Consider the following 15,367-nt stretch of genomic DNA (forward strand, 5'->3'; position numbering starts at 1 on the left):
ATCACTGCATATACCTACCTGTTGTGTTTAGTGAACCCACCTCATCACTACATATACCTACCTGTTTTGTTCAGTGAACCTACCTCATCACTGCATATACCTACCTGTTGTGTTTAGTGAACCCACCTCATCACTGCATATACCTACCTGTTGTGTTCAGTGGCAGAAACAAGTTGCCGGTGAGATGCTTGATATGTGATAGCCCAACTCACTGGAATTCGACTTTGGTTATGTTCTCTCGCCTGCTAGAACAGGAGAAAGACGTCACCCAATACCTGTACAATTACGCGTACAGTCAAAAATGGCGTGGGGAAAAAATGGCGCACAGTGATAAATCTTTTAAAACGGTATTTATAGTTTTAAGGATATGCAGTAACTTTATTTAAAACGCTATTTATCGTTGGTCTGACCCCCGGACCCCCGCCCCTCATGTCCTGCGGTGTCCCCCGGTTCCTGTCTGCCTCCCCCCCCCCTCGCACGTCCAATTTTGTCTCCCAGTGATTTCATCTCTGCCCCGGACTGGAGTGTAATGCTACAACAGTCCTACCTAAGCAGATCTTACGAACAGCTGGTGGATGTATCTGCTCGCTGCCGCTGATGACTTTCTGATGCACCAATCACGCTGGGGGCGCTGCTCCAGAATTGCCAATCACCGCTGCTCATGTCTCTGCTCCGTCTGCTAATTGGACGCGATGGTCTCGGAGGTGGGAGCATTGGGTCCAATTAGCAGACGGAGCAGAGAAATGAGCAGCGGTGATTGACAATTCTGGAGCAGCGCCCCCAGCGTGATTGGTGCATCAGAAAGTCATCAGCGGCAGCGAGCAGATACATCCACCAGCTGTTCGTAAGATCTGCTTAGGTAGGACTGTTGTAGCATTACACTCCAGTCCGGGGCAGAGATGAAATCACTGGGAGACAAAATTGGACGTGCGAGGGGTGGCGGGGGAGGCAGAAGACAGGAACCGGGGGACACCGCAGGACATGAGGGGCGGGGGTCAGACCAACGATAAATAGCGTTTTAAATAAAGTTACTGCATATCCTTAAAACTATAAATACCGTTTTAAAAGATTTATCACTGTGCGCCATTTTTTCCCCACGCCATATTTTCCTGACCCGACAATTACAGTAGAAGGACACAATGGCCTCAATTCACTAAGCTTAACTCCTGTCTTTAATAACTCTACTGAGCTGTTTTACAGTTATCACCATGGTGATATAATTGTGATAACTGTAAAACAGCTCAGAAGAGTTATTAAAGACAGGAGTTAAAGAGGAACTCCAGTGAAAATAATTTAATAAAAAAAAGTGCTTCATTTTTACAATAATTATGTATAAATGATTTAGTCAGTGTTTGCTCATTGTAAAATCTTTCCTCTCCCAGATTCACATTCTGACATGTATTACATGGTGACATTGTTACTGTGGGCAAGTTATGTAGCTGTTTCTAGCGGCTCTGGCTGTTACAGACAGCTTTAAACAGCCATTTCCTGCCTGTGAACATTGTTACATTGTGGCAGTTTGCCCAGAGTACCGCGGTATTCAGAGCCTCTTGTGGGAGGGGTTTCAGCACAAAATTAGTCACACAGCGCCCCCTGATGGTCTGTTTGTGAAAATCATTGTATTTCTCATGTAAAAGGGGGTATCAGCTACTGATTGGGATAAAGTTCAATTCTTGGTTGGAGTTTCTCTTTAAGCTTAGTGAATTGAGGCCAATCTGGGGAGATGGGGATGTTGTGGCCCAACAACTGGACACTGATGCGAAATGCATGCAGGCTCATGCGGCCATTTGAGGAGGTGACCAACCTGGTGAGTCACAGTGAAGGCACCATCAGACTTGCCCCCAATAACAGATTCTCGTTAAAGGATTTAAAGTTAATTTCACATTTACAGCAGGGCCTTGAAAGTCCTCCTGTATTTATTATTATTTTTGGTCACTACCTCGGGACATGCATGCCTGCCTGCTGCCTTCCTTGGATGTGTGGTGGTATCCGTTTCTTAGGCTCCAACTCCGGACCAGAATCAAACCAGGATTCCCTGGCTATTACCCGTGGTCACCATGGTACTGAGAAAGTACCATAGAAAGTTTCACACAGTTGAATGAATGGCAGACTTGCCCTCCATAATAACACATTCTTGGCAAATGCTTTCGATTTGCTTCGTCTTGCGCTGGGTCAATGTTCCATCTGACCACAGATGCCTGGTCTGCAAAACACGGCCAGGGCAGGTACATTACTTATTCAGCATTGGTCTCAGGCTCCCACTCTGGACCGGAATAGAACCCTGATTCCCCGGCTATTACCCGTGGTCACTCACAATGGCAGTCTCTCTCTCTCTAAAATCGGAATTCGGGCCATCTCTAATCATATCCACTTCTACAGCATTAGAGGTGCCCTTTAAAAAGTCTCCTCCCTTTTTTTTCGTCAGTAAAAAGAAATCATTTACTCCATAGCACCAAGTCATGTTTGCCATTATAGATGTAGAACGTTCAGATTAAATATGCACGGCTCGCTGGTGTTTTCTCTGAGGGAAATCGCACGGCTATTAATCTTACACACTGTCACATGTTTCTCTGCTCGGCCTCGGTGAGACCTGGGAATTATTATGCGCTGAGGAGGTTGTAGGACATCATTAGCCCATGTTTGACGCTTCGGGCTGTGCTATCCTACTATCATTAGGTAACCCTGCTGCCACCTGCTGGTTTAAGGTTCTGTCACACTGGCAGATGAACATGCTCATAATTCTTGTGAAAACTCCAGTGTAGCAGAGGTGATAGAATTTGTTTGGGGTTAAACACCACAGGAGATGTATTTCCATCTGAAGTTGTGATCGCTTCAGTTAAAACATAATTTATGCCACTCGGTCATAAAACCCAAAAGTGGCAAAAAAAATAATGTATCATCCCTTGTGCTCCATTTGTAAGAAAATGGTTTAATGTAGTTTTTTCTTAAAGAGAGCCTGAGGTGGGCCAAAAAAATGAAAAAAAAAAAAAAAGGAGGCTACGTGATCGGTGACCGATAGCGCTGGAATGGAGGGACGGAGGAGCCTCATTAGGATCCAGAGGCTTCTCCCTCCCAAGGTGGGTACCCCATAGAGGCACTTTTCTTTTCTTACAGATCATCTTTAAAGGACATACGAGGTGACCTAAATAAACTAGCTTTACTTACCTGGGGCTTCCTCCAGTCCCTAGTGGTCACTCTGTCCCTCGCCCCAGCTCTGGTCTTCTCTCCAGTTCCGCTAGCAGGCTCAGAAGTATCGCCAACCCCCGGCAGGTTGGCATCTTCTGCGCATGTGTGGGCCCCACCATATAAAGCATAGGCTCCCCATGACGTGGACGCATGGTGCAGACGCATGCCCGCAAATAAGCAGAATACGCCAACCCGCTGGGGGTCGGCAATACTTCTGAGCCTGCCAGCGGAGCAGGAGAGAAGACCGGAGCAGCGGCGAGTGACCACTAGGGCCTGGAAGAAGCCCCAGGTAAGTAAAGATGGTTTATTTAGGTCACCTCGTATGTCCTTTAAAGGGGAACTTCAGCCTAAACAAACATACTGTCATTAAGTTACATTAGTTATGTTAATTAGAATAGATAGGTAATATAATCTCTTACCCACCCCGTTTTAAAAGAACAGGCAAATGTTTGTGATTCATGGGGGCTGCCATCTTTGTCATGGGGGCAGCCATCTTTTTGGTTAAAAGGAGGTGACAAGGCGCAGGAGACACAGTTCCAACTGTCCTGTGTCCTGATCACCCCTCCCAGCTGCACGTGCCAGGCTTCAAATGTAAAATTTAAAATGTAAAAAAAAAAAATTGCACCAAAACAGCAGAACGAGAACATCATCAGAAATCCCATCATGCTTTGCACAGCATTATGGGAAAAATGCGCGGGCAGTTTTTTTCTGTGCAGCTAAAAATGAGGCTTGTATAAGAGAAAAAAAGTTCTGATGCTGTGAAACAGTTAAAGAAACACCAGGCCTTTCCAGTGCTGCTGAGTCCATTTTTAGTCTGGAGGTTCACTTTAAGCTCCTCAAAGGAAACCTAAACTGAGAGGGATATAGAGGTTTCCTTTTAAACAATACTAGTGTGAAGAAGAGTGAAGAAACGTTCTGTTTTCTCATTGCCCCAATGCAGCACTTTAGCTTCTGTTTCCACTCCGCTGGGCTCATCGGTTCTGAAGAATAGGTGCAGAACCAAACTTGCAGTCCGTTCAGTGGATCGGGCAGAACGGATCCGTTTGAACAGATGGATGTGAACAGATCCAGAGGTTAACACTAGATCCATTTGCATCCATTCTGTTCTAATTCATGAATGGATCGTTTTTTTTACCGCCAGTATGAACCGGGCCTAAAGCAGTGGAAGTTGCAGTGATATCATATGCATTACTCTCTGCAGCAATGACCGGATCAGGTTAGGGCCTGTTTCCACTGGCACCGAATGCAGTTTGAATCTGCAGCTTTCCCCGCATGCACGCTGCACAGGCAACGCTGCCCATTTCTTCAATGGCTTGCCATCCAAATCACACTGCAATGCAATCCTAGATTGCATGCTGCTTTTCCCTGAGCACGCACCCGAATCCCTACAGCCATGTGATCCGGACATGTTCTTGCATCACTACAATTGCCGGTGAGAGTCCTGACAGCTGGATAGTGTGATGGCTAAAGTGGACCTGAACTCTTGCACAGGAAAAAAGGAAAACATAAAAAAATGTACCTTGTGTGTATTAGAGTTTAGCCTTTTAAATTACCCCTCATTTGTGTCTAATCACAAGTTGTAATTTGATCCTCCCGTGTCACATGACTGCCTATAGCAGATAAGGTCATTTGAAAGCACAGGATGTTAACAATAAGTCTACTTCTGTGAATTAGGATGAGGACACACTACAGATTTATTGCAGGATTTGTATCAGCTGTAACAAAGAAATGTTTTTCTTTAGGCTTCTTTCACAGTAGGACGGTGCGTTTTGATGCAACGTTAAAGTCGCACCACAAATTACAACGCAAAGTCCCCAAAAAGTCGCACAGCAATACTAAGTCTGTGCGACATTCACAGTGCACACGTTGCGTTTGTGTCTAACGTGTAGTGTTATTAGAAAGTGCTGCATGCTGTGCGTTATACAAGTTATTAGTTGCATTGGACTGTTTGCACATGCTCAGTAATGACTTGGAAGCATACTTTTCATTGCCGGTATATGCTCTACTGTATGCGACAATAACAGGGCATAGAGTTGCGTTGCGACTTTTTGGGGGCGTTGCAATTTTGCAGTGCGACTTTAACGTTGCATCAAAATGCAACGTCCTACTGTGAAAGAGGCCTTAAAGGGGCACTACAGCGAAAAACTGTAAAATTTTAAATATATGCAAACAGACAAATAAGAAGTACATTTCTCCCAGAGTAAAATGAGCCATAACTTTTCTCCTTTGTTGCTGTCACTTACAGTAGGCAGTAGAAATCTGACAGAAGTGACAGGTTTTTGACTAGTCCATCTCTTCATAGGGGATTCTCAGCAAGGCTTTTATTCTTTATAAAGATATTCCCGAAAAAGGATACCACAGAGAGGATTTGGGGGGTAAAGACCCCCGTTCTGCCACGGGATATCGGCGTTTTAGCAGGGGCAAACATGCCCCTGTTGAATATAAGGTGAAAAGCGTGTTTTAATCTCGCTTCAGATTCTCTTTAAAAGGGAAGGTTCAGGGAGGGAGGTAAAAAAATAAAAAAATCAATATCCACTTACCTGGGGCATCCTGCAGCCCGTGGCAGGCAGAAGGTGCCCTCGCCGCCGCTCCGCAGGCTCCCGGTGGCCGACCCGACCTGGCCGGCTGCCAGGTCGGGCTCTGCTGAGCTCCATGGCCTGGCACTTCTGCGTCCCACGCGGGCGCGCTGACGTCATCGGACGTCCGCGCTCCCGCGTGGGACGCAGAAGTGCCAGGCCATGGAGTGCAGCAGAGCCCGACCTGGCAGCCGGCCAGGTCGGCCACCGGGAGCCTGCGGAGTGGCGGCGAGGGCACCTCCTGCCTGCCACGGGCTGGAGGAAGCCCCAGGTAAGTGGATATTGATTTTTATTTTTTTACCTCACTCCCTGAACCTTCCCTTTAAGGGCTCTGCCTCTGGAGTAGGGATGATCACAGATATGCAAATTATTCTGAGTGGATGCAAATTCTTATGCAACTATATGCAGCTTAAAATGAATCACTTTAAACCTGGGTTTAAATTGATTGGTCCATTTTCAAACGGCATACATTTGCATAAAAATTTGCATAATTTCAGAACAATTTGCATCTCACCGATCATCCCTATCCTGGAGGCACAGGAGACCTGTGTTATAATTTAAGTAGGCCTCAGTTATTTGGACTGAGTTAGTCAAAAAGGCTTGAGGAGCAGACCTGCCCTTTAAGGGGATTTTCTCTTAGAGAGAAAATCTTCAGTTCTGTCAGAACTAGAACATACCAAGAAGCTGTTCTATGGACAAGGCCACAGGTCTCCCTGACCTGGGCATGTACGCCGCATTGAATATTAATCGAGTAGGTGTGTGTGATGACACCACGAGTGGGTCCACCAATAGTCTGATCTAGGGGATGGCGAAGATGATGTCATATTTAACTCTTTCCTAGTCGGTATTAAAGCCCAAATGAGCTATGGGAGCTCACTCTGCTTCTTACTTGCACACTAGCTCGCAATGCTGACTGGGACCTCTAAGTATGTTCATTCCTTTCTGTAATCTGATATAATGTATGCTGTACATAGGTAGTCTAGTGTAACTTAGGTTAGAAAGAAGGTACCCGATTGACTTCAGCAGGAAGTCTAATCAAGAGGCTTGTAACGCAACATGAAGATTGGCGTGGCTAGGATATGATGAACTGTATCTATCTGTATTTCTGTTTCCTGAATAAACTCCAAAGACATTGAAGAAGCCTGAGAAAAGTCTATCTCCTGCTTGCTGTGTTGAGAGTCAAGTTATCTCACAGTCTGTGAGACGCAACTATAAGAACTTGATGGTGTCGAAGCAAGGTGATTTAAAACAGTTTCTAACTAACTGGGTTCAAATATCTGCTCTTCCTGTTCAGTAAGCCAGCACGTATTCAGTAGGAGACCTTGGGCTAGACTCCCTAACACTGCTACTGCCTACTGAGCAAGCCCTAGCGGCTGCAGCTCTAGCGATTTGAGTCCACCAGGAGAAAAGCGCAAAATACTGTATAAATGTTATTTGTCTTGTCTTGCAAGTAGAAACCGGCCCTACACGTTTGGCTTATAAGCCTCCTTTAGATTATTCTTGTATGCTGGCAAGATGTTAGAACACTCATCTCATCATTTTGATCCCCATTTCAAGAAAAGCACACACAAGCACGCTTCAATTTGTAATTTACTTTATTAACATTACTGTACGGTCACAACATTACATGTAAGCAGTAAAGTGAATCATAGAACAAACATACAGCTTGTAAGGCTCTGTATCATACTGTAGCAACTGAAGTGCAAGTGCCGAGCGACTGGCGGAAAAACAGAAATCTTAAAGGGCAACCAAAGCGAGAGGTATAGTATATGGAGGCTGCCATTTCCATTTCCTTTTAAAACTACACTAGTTGCCTGGCAGTACTGCTCATCCATTTGGCTGCAGTAATGTCTAAACAACACCAGAAACAAGCATGCAGTTAATCTTGTCAGATCTGACATTAACGTCAGAAACATCTGATCTGCTGCATGCTTGTTCAGGGTCTATGTTTAAATGACAATTGTAGTGAGTAATATACAGAGGCTGCCATATTTATTTCCTTTAAAGGGAACCAGAGACGAAGCACCCTCATGTATTTTACCATAGAAATCAGTGGGAACATTAGAGAAAACATTTATTCTGCTCTCTGTTTCAGCCTCACTGCTAAAAGTGTGTTATCTAGCTGAGATAAGAATCCCGGACTGAGCATTGAGTCTGGCTTTGCTATAGTAACTCAGCTATGATGATTCCTGAGCAGAGCCAGCAGGGGGCAGGCTTGGACTTGAAGACACCAAAGAACACAGTCTCAGCTATAATCATTCTGTAGCAAAGCCAGCTGACTGCTCAGTCGGGATTCTTATCAGAGGTGATAACAGGCAAATTAAACAGAGAACAATGAAACAAAGAGCAGATTAGGTGTTTACTGTCATGTTCCCACTGATTTATAAGGTAAAATACATGAGGGTGCATTATCTCTGGTTCTCTTTAAAGGAACCCTATCAATGAACATGTATTTTTCAATTGAGATAGGAATTGTTTGGGAAGTGCTCTTAAGTACTGGTGTATACATTTCACTGCTTATCTGTTTTTCCTTTCACACTTCCCTGACACGAATTCTGATGGCCAAGTGAACCATGAGAGGAGGGGGATTCCCTCACACTACATCTGTTAATCCTTCATTCACTGCAGCTGCCTGTCTCAGAGCTGTCTGCAGAGAGCAGAGGAAATGTATCTTATGTGCAACAAACATTTGTAATAGTATGTGAAACCTGATACCAGAGGCATTTCAAATAACTCTGCTTCAATATTACACAGTTCTTAGCATGTCAGACTGCAGAGATGCACCTATGCAAATGAGACAATCCAATTGTAGCTAAAATCTGCACACAGTGAATTACAGCTTTTGCCTCTGATATTTACCATGAAAAGTAGCAAAAGGTTTACACAGCTACTTAGACATTATTTGTACATTGTCATAATATAACACTTGGTTGAATAGTGTTCCTTTAACCACTTGATGACCCACCCTTTACCCCCCCTTAAGGACCAGCGCTGTTTTTACTGATCTGTGCTGGGTGGGCTCTGCAGCCCCCAGCACAGATCAGGTAGCAGGCAGAGAGATCAGATTGCCCCCCTTTTTTCCCCCCTATGGGGATGATGTGCTGGGGGGGTCTGATCTCTTCTGCCTGCTGGGTGATGCGGGGGGGGCACCTCAAAGCCCCCCTCCGCAGCGAAATTCCCCCCTCCCTCTCCTACCTGCTGCCCCCCCGGCGATCGAGGCTGCACAGGACGCTATCCGTCCTGTGCAGCCAGTGACAGGACGTCCCCTGTCACATGGAGGCGATCCCCGGCCGCTGATTGGCCGGGGATCGCCGATCTGCCTTACGGCGCTGCTGCGCAGCAGCGCCGTACAAATGTAAACAAAGCGGATTATTTCCGCTTGTGTTTACATTTAGCCTGCGAGCCGCCATCGGCGGCCCGCAGGCTATTCACGGAGCCCCCCGCCGTGAATTGACAGGAAGCAGCCGCTCGCGCGAGCGGCTGCTTCCTGATTAATTAGCCTGCAGCTGGCGACGCAGTACTGCGTCGCTGGTCCTGCAGCTGCCACTTTGCCGACGCACGGTATAAGCGTGCGGTCGGCAAGTGGTTAAAGGGAACCTAAACTGAGAGGGATATGGATGTTTCCTTTTAAACAATACCAGTTGCTTGGCATTCCTGCTGATCTCTTTAGCTGTAGTAGTGGCTGAATCACACACCTGAAACAAGCATGCAACTAATCCAGTCTGACTTCAGTCAGAGCACCTGATGTGCATGCTTGTTGAGGGGCTGTGGCTAAAAGTATTAGAGACACAGGATCAGCAGGAGAGTCAGGCAACTGGTATAATTTTAAAAGGGAAAAGCCATATCCTCAGTTTAGGTTCCCTTTAAGAAATACCAGTTGCCTGGTTATCCTGCTGATCCTCTGCCTCTAATACTTTTAGCCATTGACCCTGAACAAGCATGCAGCAGATCAGGCGTTTATGACATTGTCAGATCGGCCAGAATTAGCTGCATGATTGTTTCTGATGTGATTCAGACACTACTGCAGCCAAATGGATTAGCAGGGCTGAAAGGCATCTGGTCGTGTTTAAAGCCTCGTCTACACGAGGCGATCCGGCGGCTCGATTAGCCGCCGGATCGCCTCTTCCGCATCCTCGCGCGTACCCACCGCGTCCCCGCTTGTGCATTGGATTCAATCCCCCACGGCGCTTATTATCTTCCGCTCGATTCCCTGCCATTGTCCCCTCGTGGGGAACGAGCAGGGAATCGGCTGCAGCAAAATCGGACCTGTCGGATGTTATCGGCTCGATTGATAATTACTATCAGCACGTGTAGACGAGGCTTTAAAGAAAATAAATGTCAGCTTCCATATCGCTCTCGCTTTAGTTGTCCTTCAACAGCTCAAGGCGACCAGCAAAACCCAGCGATACGCTCTGAGAGCCGGTTCTGGCAGCCCCAAGACATCCAGACTGAAGTGGTGTCAACAGTTGAAGAACCATTGTAACAATAGATGTGGCTACGTGAATCTGGGATATTTTATAAAAGCCCTTAAAGAGAACCGAACGTTATGCAAGAATCTGTTCACTCATAACTGAGCCAGCTGATTAGTGAAAGGTGGTCCACTTGCAGCCATGCTCAGCTTTATCAGAAATTGAGAAGATCTTTGAAGTGTAGGAGCTGCTGCCTGTTCTGAGCTCATATAGGCGACACCTCTGTGCCCTGACTGTGCCTAATGGTGCCGAATCATAAAGCCGGGAATATAAGCCAGGATACTGCCATGAAGGTGGGAGAGCTTAACGCAGCGTTCAGAAACATCCGTAACAGCCTACCGACAGCGCGTACACATGTGCTACTGTCGGCAGAATGTTCGCCCAGCAGGAGGGTCTGGCGGACAGTGAAACCGGTACCAGTCACTTGAGAAGGAGACAAGTGAAGAGTCAGGCTAAAGATAAAGGGAGAAAGATAAAGCTGATGCCAATGTGAGGAGGATGCTGGGGAGACAGCTGAGGCTGGCATGACAGGAGATGACACGACTAAAGACAGCCAATGGCATGCTAAGAACTCTAGCTTGCATGCAAACTGAGCGTAACTTGAAACCGACTCAATCAGAATCGGCAGGAAGTAGTCAGGACTAGCCCAATTCCAAGCTGCATATAATTTCCATGCAAGCCAGACTTATTTGCATCTGATAAGCTACCTCTACACAAAAGGTATAAGGATGGGGCGGTGAGGTTTTCCTGAGGGAGAACCTCATTTTTGATACTGGTGTGTAAAAGAAAAAACAAAAACAAAAAAATTGCATTCACAGACCAGTACAGTGATAAATATTTCTATAGCGCTAGGAGGAAACAATTATGTATTAAGTTCTGTGCCTGCATTGTGAAGGATATGGCTGCTGACATTAATACTAGAATCTCATAAGAAATATGTCGACGTGATGCGTCGGGTGTAGTAACATTGTAAACAGGACCAGGTCAGCTGCCCCTCAGTTTATACCAGTGGGTAATATAATACAACTAATGGGAATGTGGAATTACCAAGACCAGCAGACACAAAACTGAAGAAAAGATGGGGTTGCCCACAGCAACCAATCACAGTCCTAGTTTAATTGATTACCTGAAGTCTGATGGTTCCTGTGGGAAGCCTGACTGCTTAAAGAGACACTGAAGCGAAAAAAAATTGATATGATTTGTATGTGTAGTACAGCTAGAAATAAAACATTATGAGCAGAGACATAAGTCTAAATGTTTCCAGTACAGGAAGAGTTAAGAAACTCCAGTTGTTATCTCTATGCAAAAAAAAAAAAAAAAAGCCTTTGAGCTCCTCATAGTGGCAGAGAGCTTTGTCTTCTGAAGTTTATCTCAGCTGTCAGTCAAGGATTTTATTTTTCTCTGCCAGAGGACAGGTCAATAGTTCACAAGACTGCTCTGTAAACACATTTAGAATGCTGAGTGGTGTGGAAACTGCAAATATTAAAGAATGATGCAGTGTTATAAAAAACACTATATAACTGAAAATAAAAATGAGAATATTTTCTTTGCTACTAATCTTCTAGTTATTATCCGTGCTACACAACCAATTCATTATATCATATATTTTTTTTCGCTTCAGTGTCTCTTTGAAGGACACATCCAAGCAAATACAAACAAACAAAAAATCTACTTACCTGGGGCTTCCTCCAGCCCCTGGCAGCCTATCTGTCCCTCGCCGCAGCTCTGGTGTCCCTGGATCCCCTCCATTGCAGATGCTGACCTCGCCAGGTTGGCCTCTACTGCACGGGGCCACACCGCTCGCGATCACGATGCCGTAGCCAGGAGTGTTCTGCGCAGGTGCAAAAGTACTAGAAACTCTAGGCTTCTGGCCGAAAGTCATAAGCCACCACTCTCTGCACCATGCATTGCAAAACCTAAGTTCTAGTTATCTACAGTATTATCTAGTAACAAATGCATGAGGAGATCTTTGTTACTAAGAGGCTATGCTGTAAAAAAAAAATTAAGCTTTTGGCGGAAGCTGAGGGCAAAAGCGCAATTGCAGGCAACAAAGTGCCTGAAATGAATGAGATTTACTTTCACTTTCCCTTGGTGCCGGAGACTATTGCCAAGGCTCAGCTTTTCTGGTTTAGCAGAAGATTACACCCTGAAGCACAGGCAGCAAATGGGACTGTTCACAAAGCAAACAAAGCAGGGATCTTATCTGGAGGACACATGACAGCCTGACTGATAAGGAGAAGTAGACTGCTGTTTCTAATCACTGTACAGCTGAATAAAATTTAGTATGCATGCAAGGGCTGCTCTCTGTACTGGCTGTACCTATGGAGGAAACGTATGTAAATGACATTACTTTAGGATAAAGGCAGGTAGAATGACTATAGGCAGTAAGAAGTTTTTATTACATGTTATGTCACCAGACGAGAAATCCACTTTTAAAGTCATACTGAAGCCAAGAAAAAAAATGTCCCATACTCTCCTACGGAAAGGGAAGGCCCTGGTTCTAATGGAGCCTTTTCGGTCCTCTCTTGCTTACCTCATTCCAGCACTGCCAGCCTTGTTGCGCTTGTTCAACCAACTGTTCAAATACGCCTTCTGGAATCCTCGGAAGCTCGGAGTGCTTCCAGGGACGGGTGGCTCCGCACTGTGCAGGCGCAAGCACACTCTCGCACATGTGCAGTATGGAGACGCCCATCGTTAGAAGCACTCTGGGACACAAGTGCTTTGAGTTCTGAGGGCTCCCGGAGGCGGGAGATTCAAACGGGGACAGCGCTGGAACCAGGACACTTCGGCCGATATGCGATTTACTTTTTCTCCTAGGTGAGATTTTCACACCTTAGCAACAAAAACCCTTGTAAGCCATCAACAAGCAAGAGAATAATTTTGACGGTACTTCATCACCTACTTTTTAGTACCTTTTCAGTTGCAGAGTGTAGAGTGTAAAATGATCTCCTAGGAGAAAAGATAAACTGAATAAGGGCCCATAAGAGGACTGGGGAAGGCTCTATAAGATCCAGAGGCTTCCCTCGCCATGTGTGACTTTGTGTCACTACAAATTTGCTTTAAAGAAAACCTGTAACAAAAAAACAAACAAAAAAAAAAAACCTCCCCTGGGGGGTACCCACCTCGGGTGGGGGGGAAGCCTACAGATCCTATTGAGGCTTCCCCCATCCTCGGTCCCACGGCGGCGGCGATAAAGCTCCCCGAACAGCGGGGATGTAAATATTTACCTTCCCGTCTCCAGCGCAGGCACAGTATCGTCTCTCCGCTCAGAGATAGGAGAAAATAGCCGATCGCTGTCGGGCTGCTCTACTGCGCAGACGCAAGTCTCCTGTGTCTGCATAGTAGAGCGGACCCGACAGATCGGCTATTTTTGCCTATCTCCGTGTGGAGAGCCACAACAGCACCACCACTGGAGCCAGGAAAGGTAAATAAATCAGCGTTTATCAGTGCTTGTCAGGCTTGTCGAGGGAGGATGGCCGGACACTTCGGGGAGCCAGCGCTGGATTGCCTGCAGCTACAGGGGAGGGTAAAGCCTCATTGAGACCCTGACGCTTCCCCCTCCCGAGGAGAGGACCCAAAAGGGAAACTTTTTTTTTGTTACAGGTTCTCTTTTAGACTTCATGCACTGTACGCATTTTCAGAATGTGTAGGGTTTTTTTTGCACTTGCCGTGTGCCTATTCTATATGAACATACGTCTGGTGTATAATGGCCTCATTCACATCATATGTGATCTGGGCAAAAGCGATTGTTTGCACAGCGCCATTCACCCGAAACCGAGTACAAGAAGGCATACAAAAATGCACACCAAAATTACATATATATATAGGGTTGCATGCATTCCTGCGTGTACTTTTCCAACAGCGTACATGAAAGCCTAATCCAAGGAGAAATCTGAAGCTGTGCAAAAGTGCAATTGTAATAATTCATTGCACGTGTGTGTTGGTCTATTGTTCCAGTGTTATAGGGATCAGAGGAGGCGCCATAGCAGATCCCCATAAATACCGCTTACAGACAGAGCTAGTCAGAAACTGCCAGGCACGGGTACGTTTATGTAGTGCTCTCCCCACATCTGCCTCTAGGTGGGGTACAACATATACTGAATTACCCTGTTCCTGCCCAGGAAATAACACTGCAGGATATTAGGGGGCGGCGGTTCCCATGGGCCCCAGGTCGAGCTCCACGTGATGCGTCAGCCACACGGCCTCGCAGGTCTCGTTATCTTCTACAGGTCTGAGGGGGGCGGCCAGGTTCCGGAAGTCGTGCCTGAGCTTGAAGCTCACAATCACCTTGCCTTTCTCTTGAAGGGGCGTGACCTTGATGAACACACCCACTTTATTGGCTTTCCTGAAGGCGACAACACTGCAGATGAAATAAAAGAGGAACTGTAGTGAAAATAACGCGATGATTAAAATTGCTCATTTTTTTTTTTTACAATATTTCTGTACAAAATGTTTTAGTCAGTTTTCAACTGTTGTAAAATCTTTCGGGACCCCGATTTATATTCTGAAATTTATCACAACTTTAGTCCTGTCAGGTGATCTCTGCCTAATGTTTGTTTACTGAGAATATCAAAGTCAGTAAAAATATTCCTGGTCTCCCAGAATGCTCTGAGAGGACAAATCTGCATAGCTAAACAGCCTAGGCTAAACATCAATTGGGAGGGCGGGGCAACATACCACTATACCAGGGGTCAGGAACCTTTTTGGCTGAGAGAGCCATAAACATCACATATTTTAAAATGTAATTTCGTACAATATGTTTCAAACTGGGACAGTAGGCGTCCTTGTTGCCATGGTGATGTGTATACAGTTGATCTGCCAGGTAGCGGAAGCGTCAGACACGTCTTCGGCTTCTCTTGGGTTTCAGCAACATCAGCAATTTCCATAAGAGCCAGACAGGAGAAATACCGACTAACAGCTTGTACAATTATCTAGCTGACTTGGGGGTTGATTCACTTTGTAGGACGAGATCCCCGCACTTTGATTGGCCCAATAGGCTGCCTGTAACTTGCTGTAACTTGACAGATCTCGTCCTACAAAGTCACTGGACCTGACAGGGTCCAGAGTGGGACAATTGGAGCAGCCGTTCGTTTTGGGGGAGCGAGTGTAAGTTAGTAGTGCATGCTACAGCAGTAG

At 45.9% G+C, this 15,367-nt stretch overlaps 1 protein-coding gene across 3 annotated transcripts in view; it reads right to left on the minus strand.

The window, feature by feature from the left end:
* Positions 1-9,267: 9,267 nt before the first annotated feature.
* The window catches only part of DCTN4 (dynactin subunit 4), a 56,250-nt gene continuing 50,150 nt past the window's right edge, over positions 9,268-15,367 (minus strand). For all 3 annotated transcript variants that reach the window (XM_068278082.1, XM_068278083.1, XM_068278084.1), the window contains one exon: positions 9,268-14,591. In XM_068278082.1, the coding sequence (XP_068134183.1) occupies positions 14,372-14,591 (220 nt within the window). In that variant the 3' untranslated portion in view covers positions 9,268-14,371. The remainder of the gene's footprint in view (positions 14,592-15,367) is intronic.

The sequence above is a fragment of the Hyperolius riggenbachi genome, chromosome 3, assembly GCF_040937935.1.
Source record: "Hyperolius riggenbachi isolate aHypRig1 chromosome 3, aHypRig1.pri, whole genome shotgun sequence".
Lineage (NCBI taxonomy): Eukaryota > Metazoa > Chordata > Amphibia > Anura > Hyperoliidae > Hyperolius > Hyperolius riggenbachi.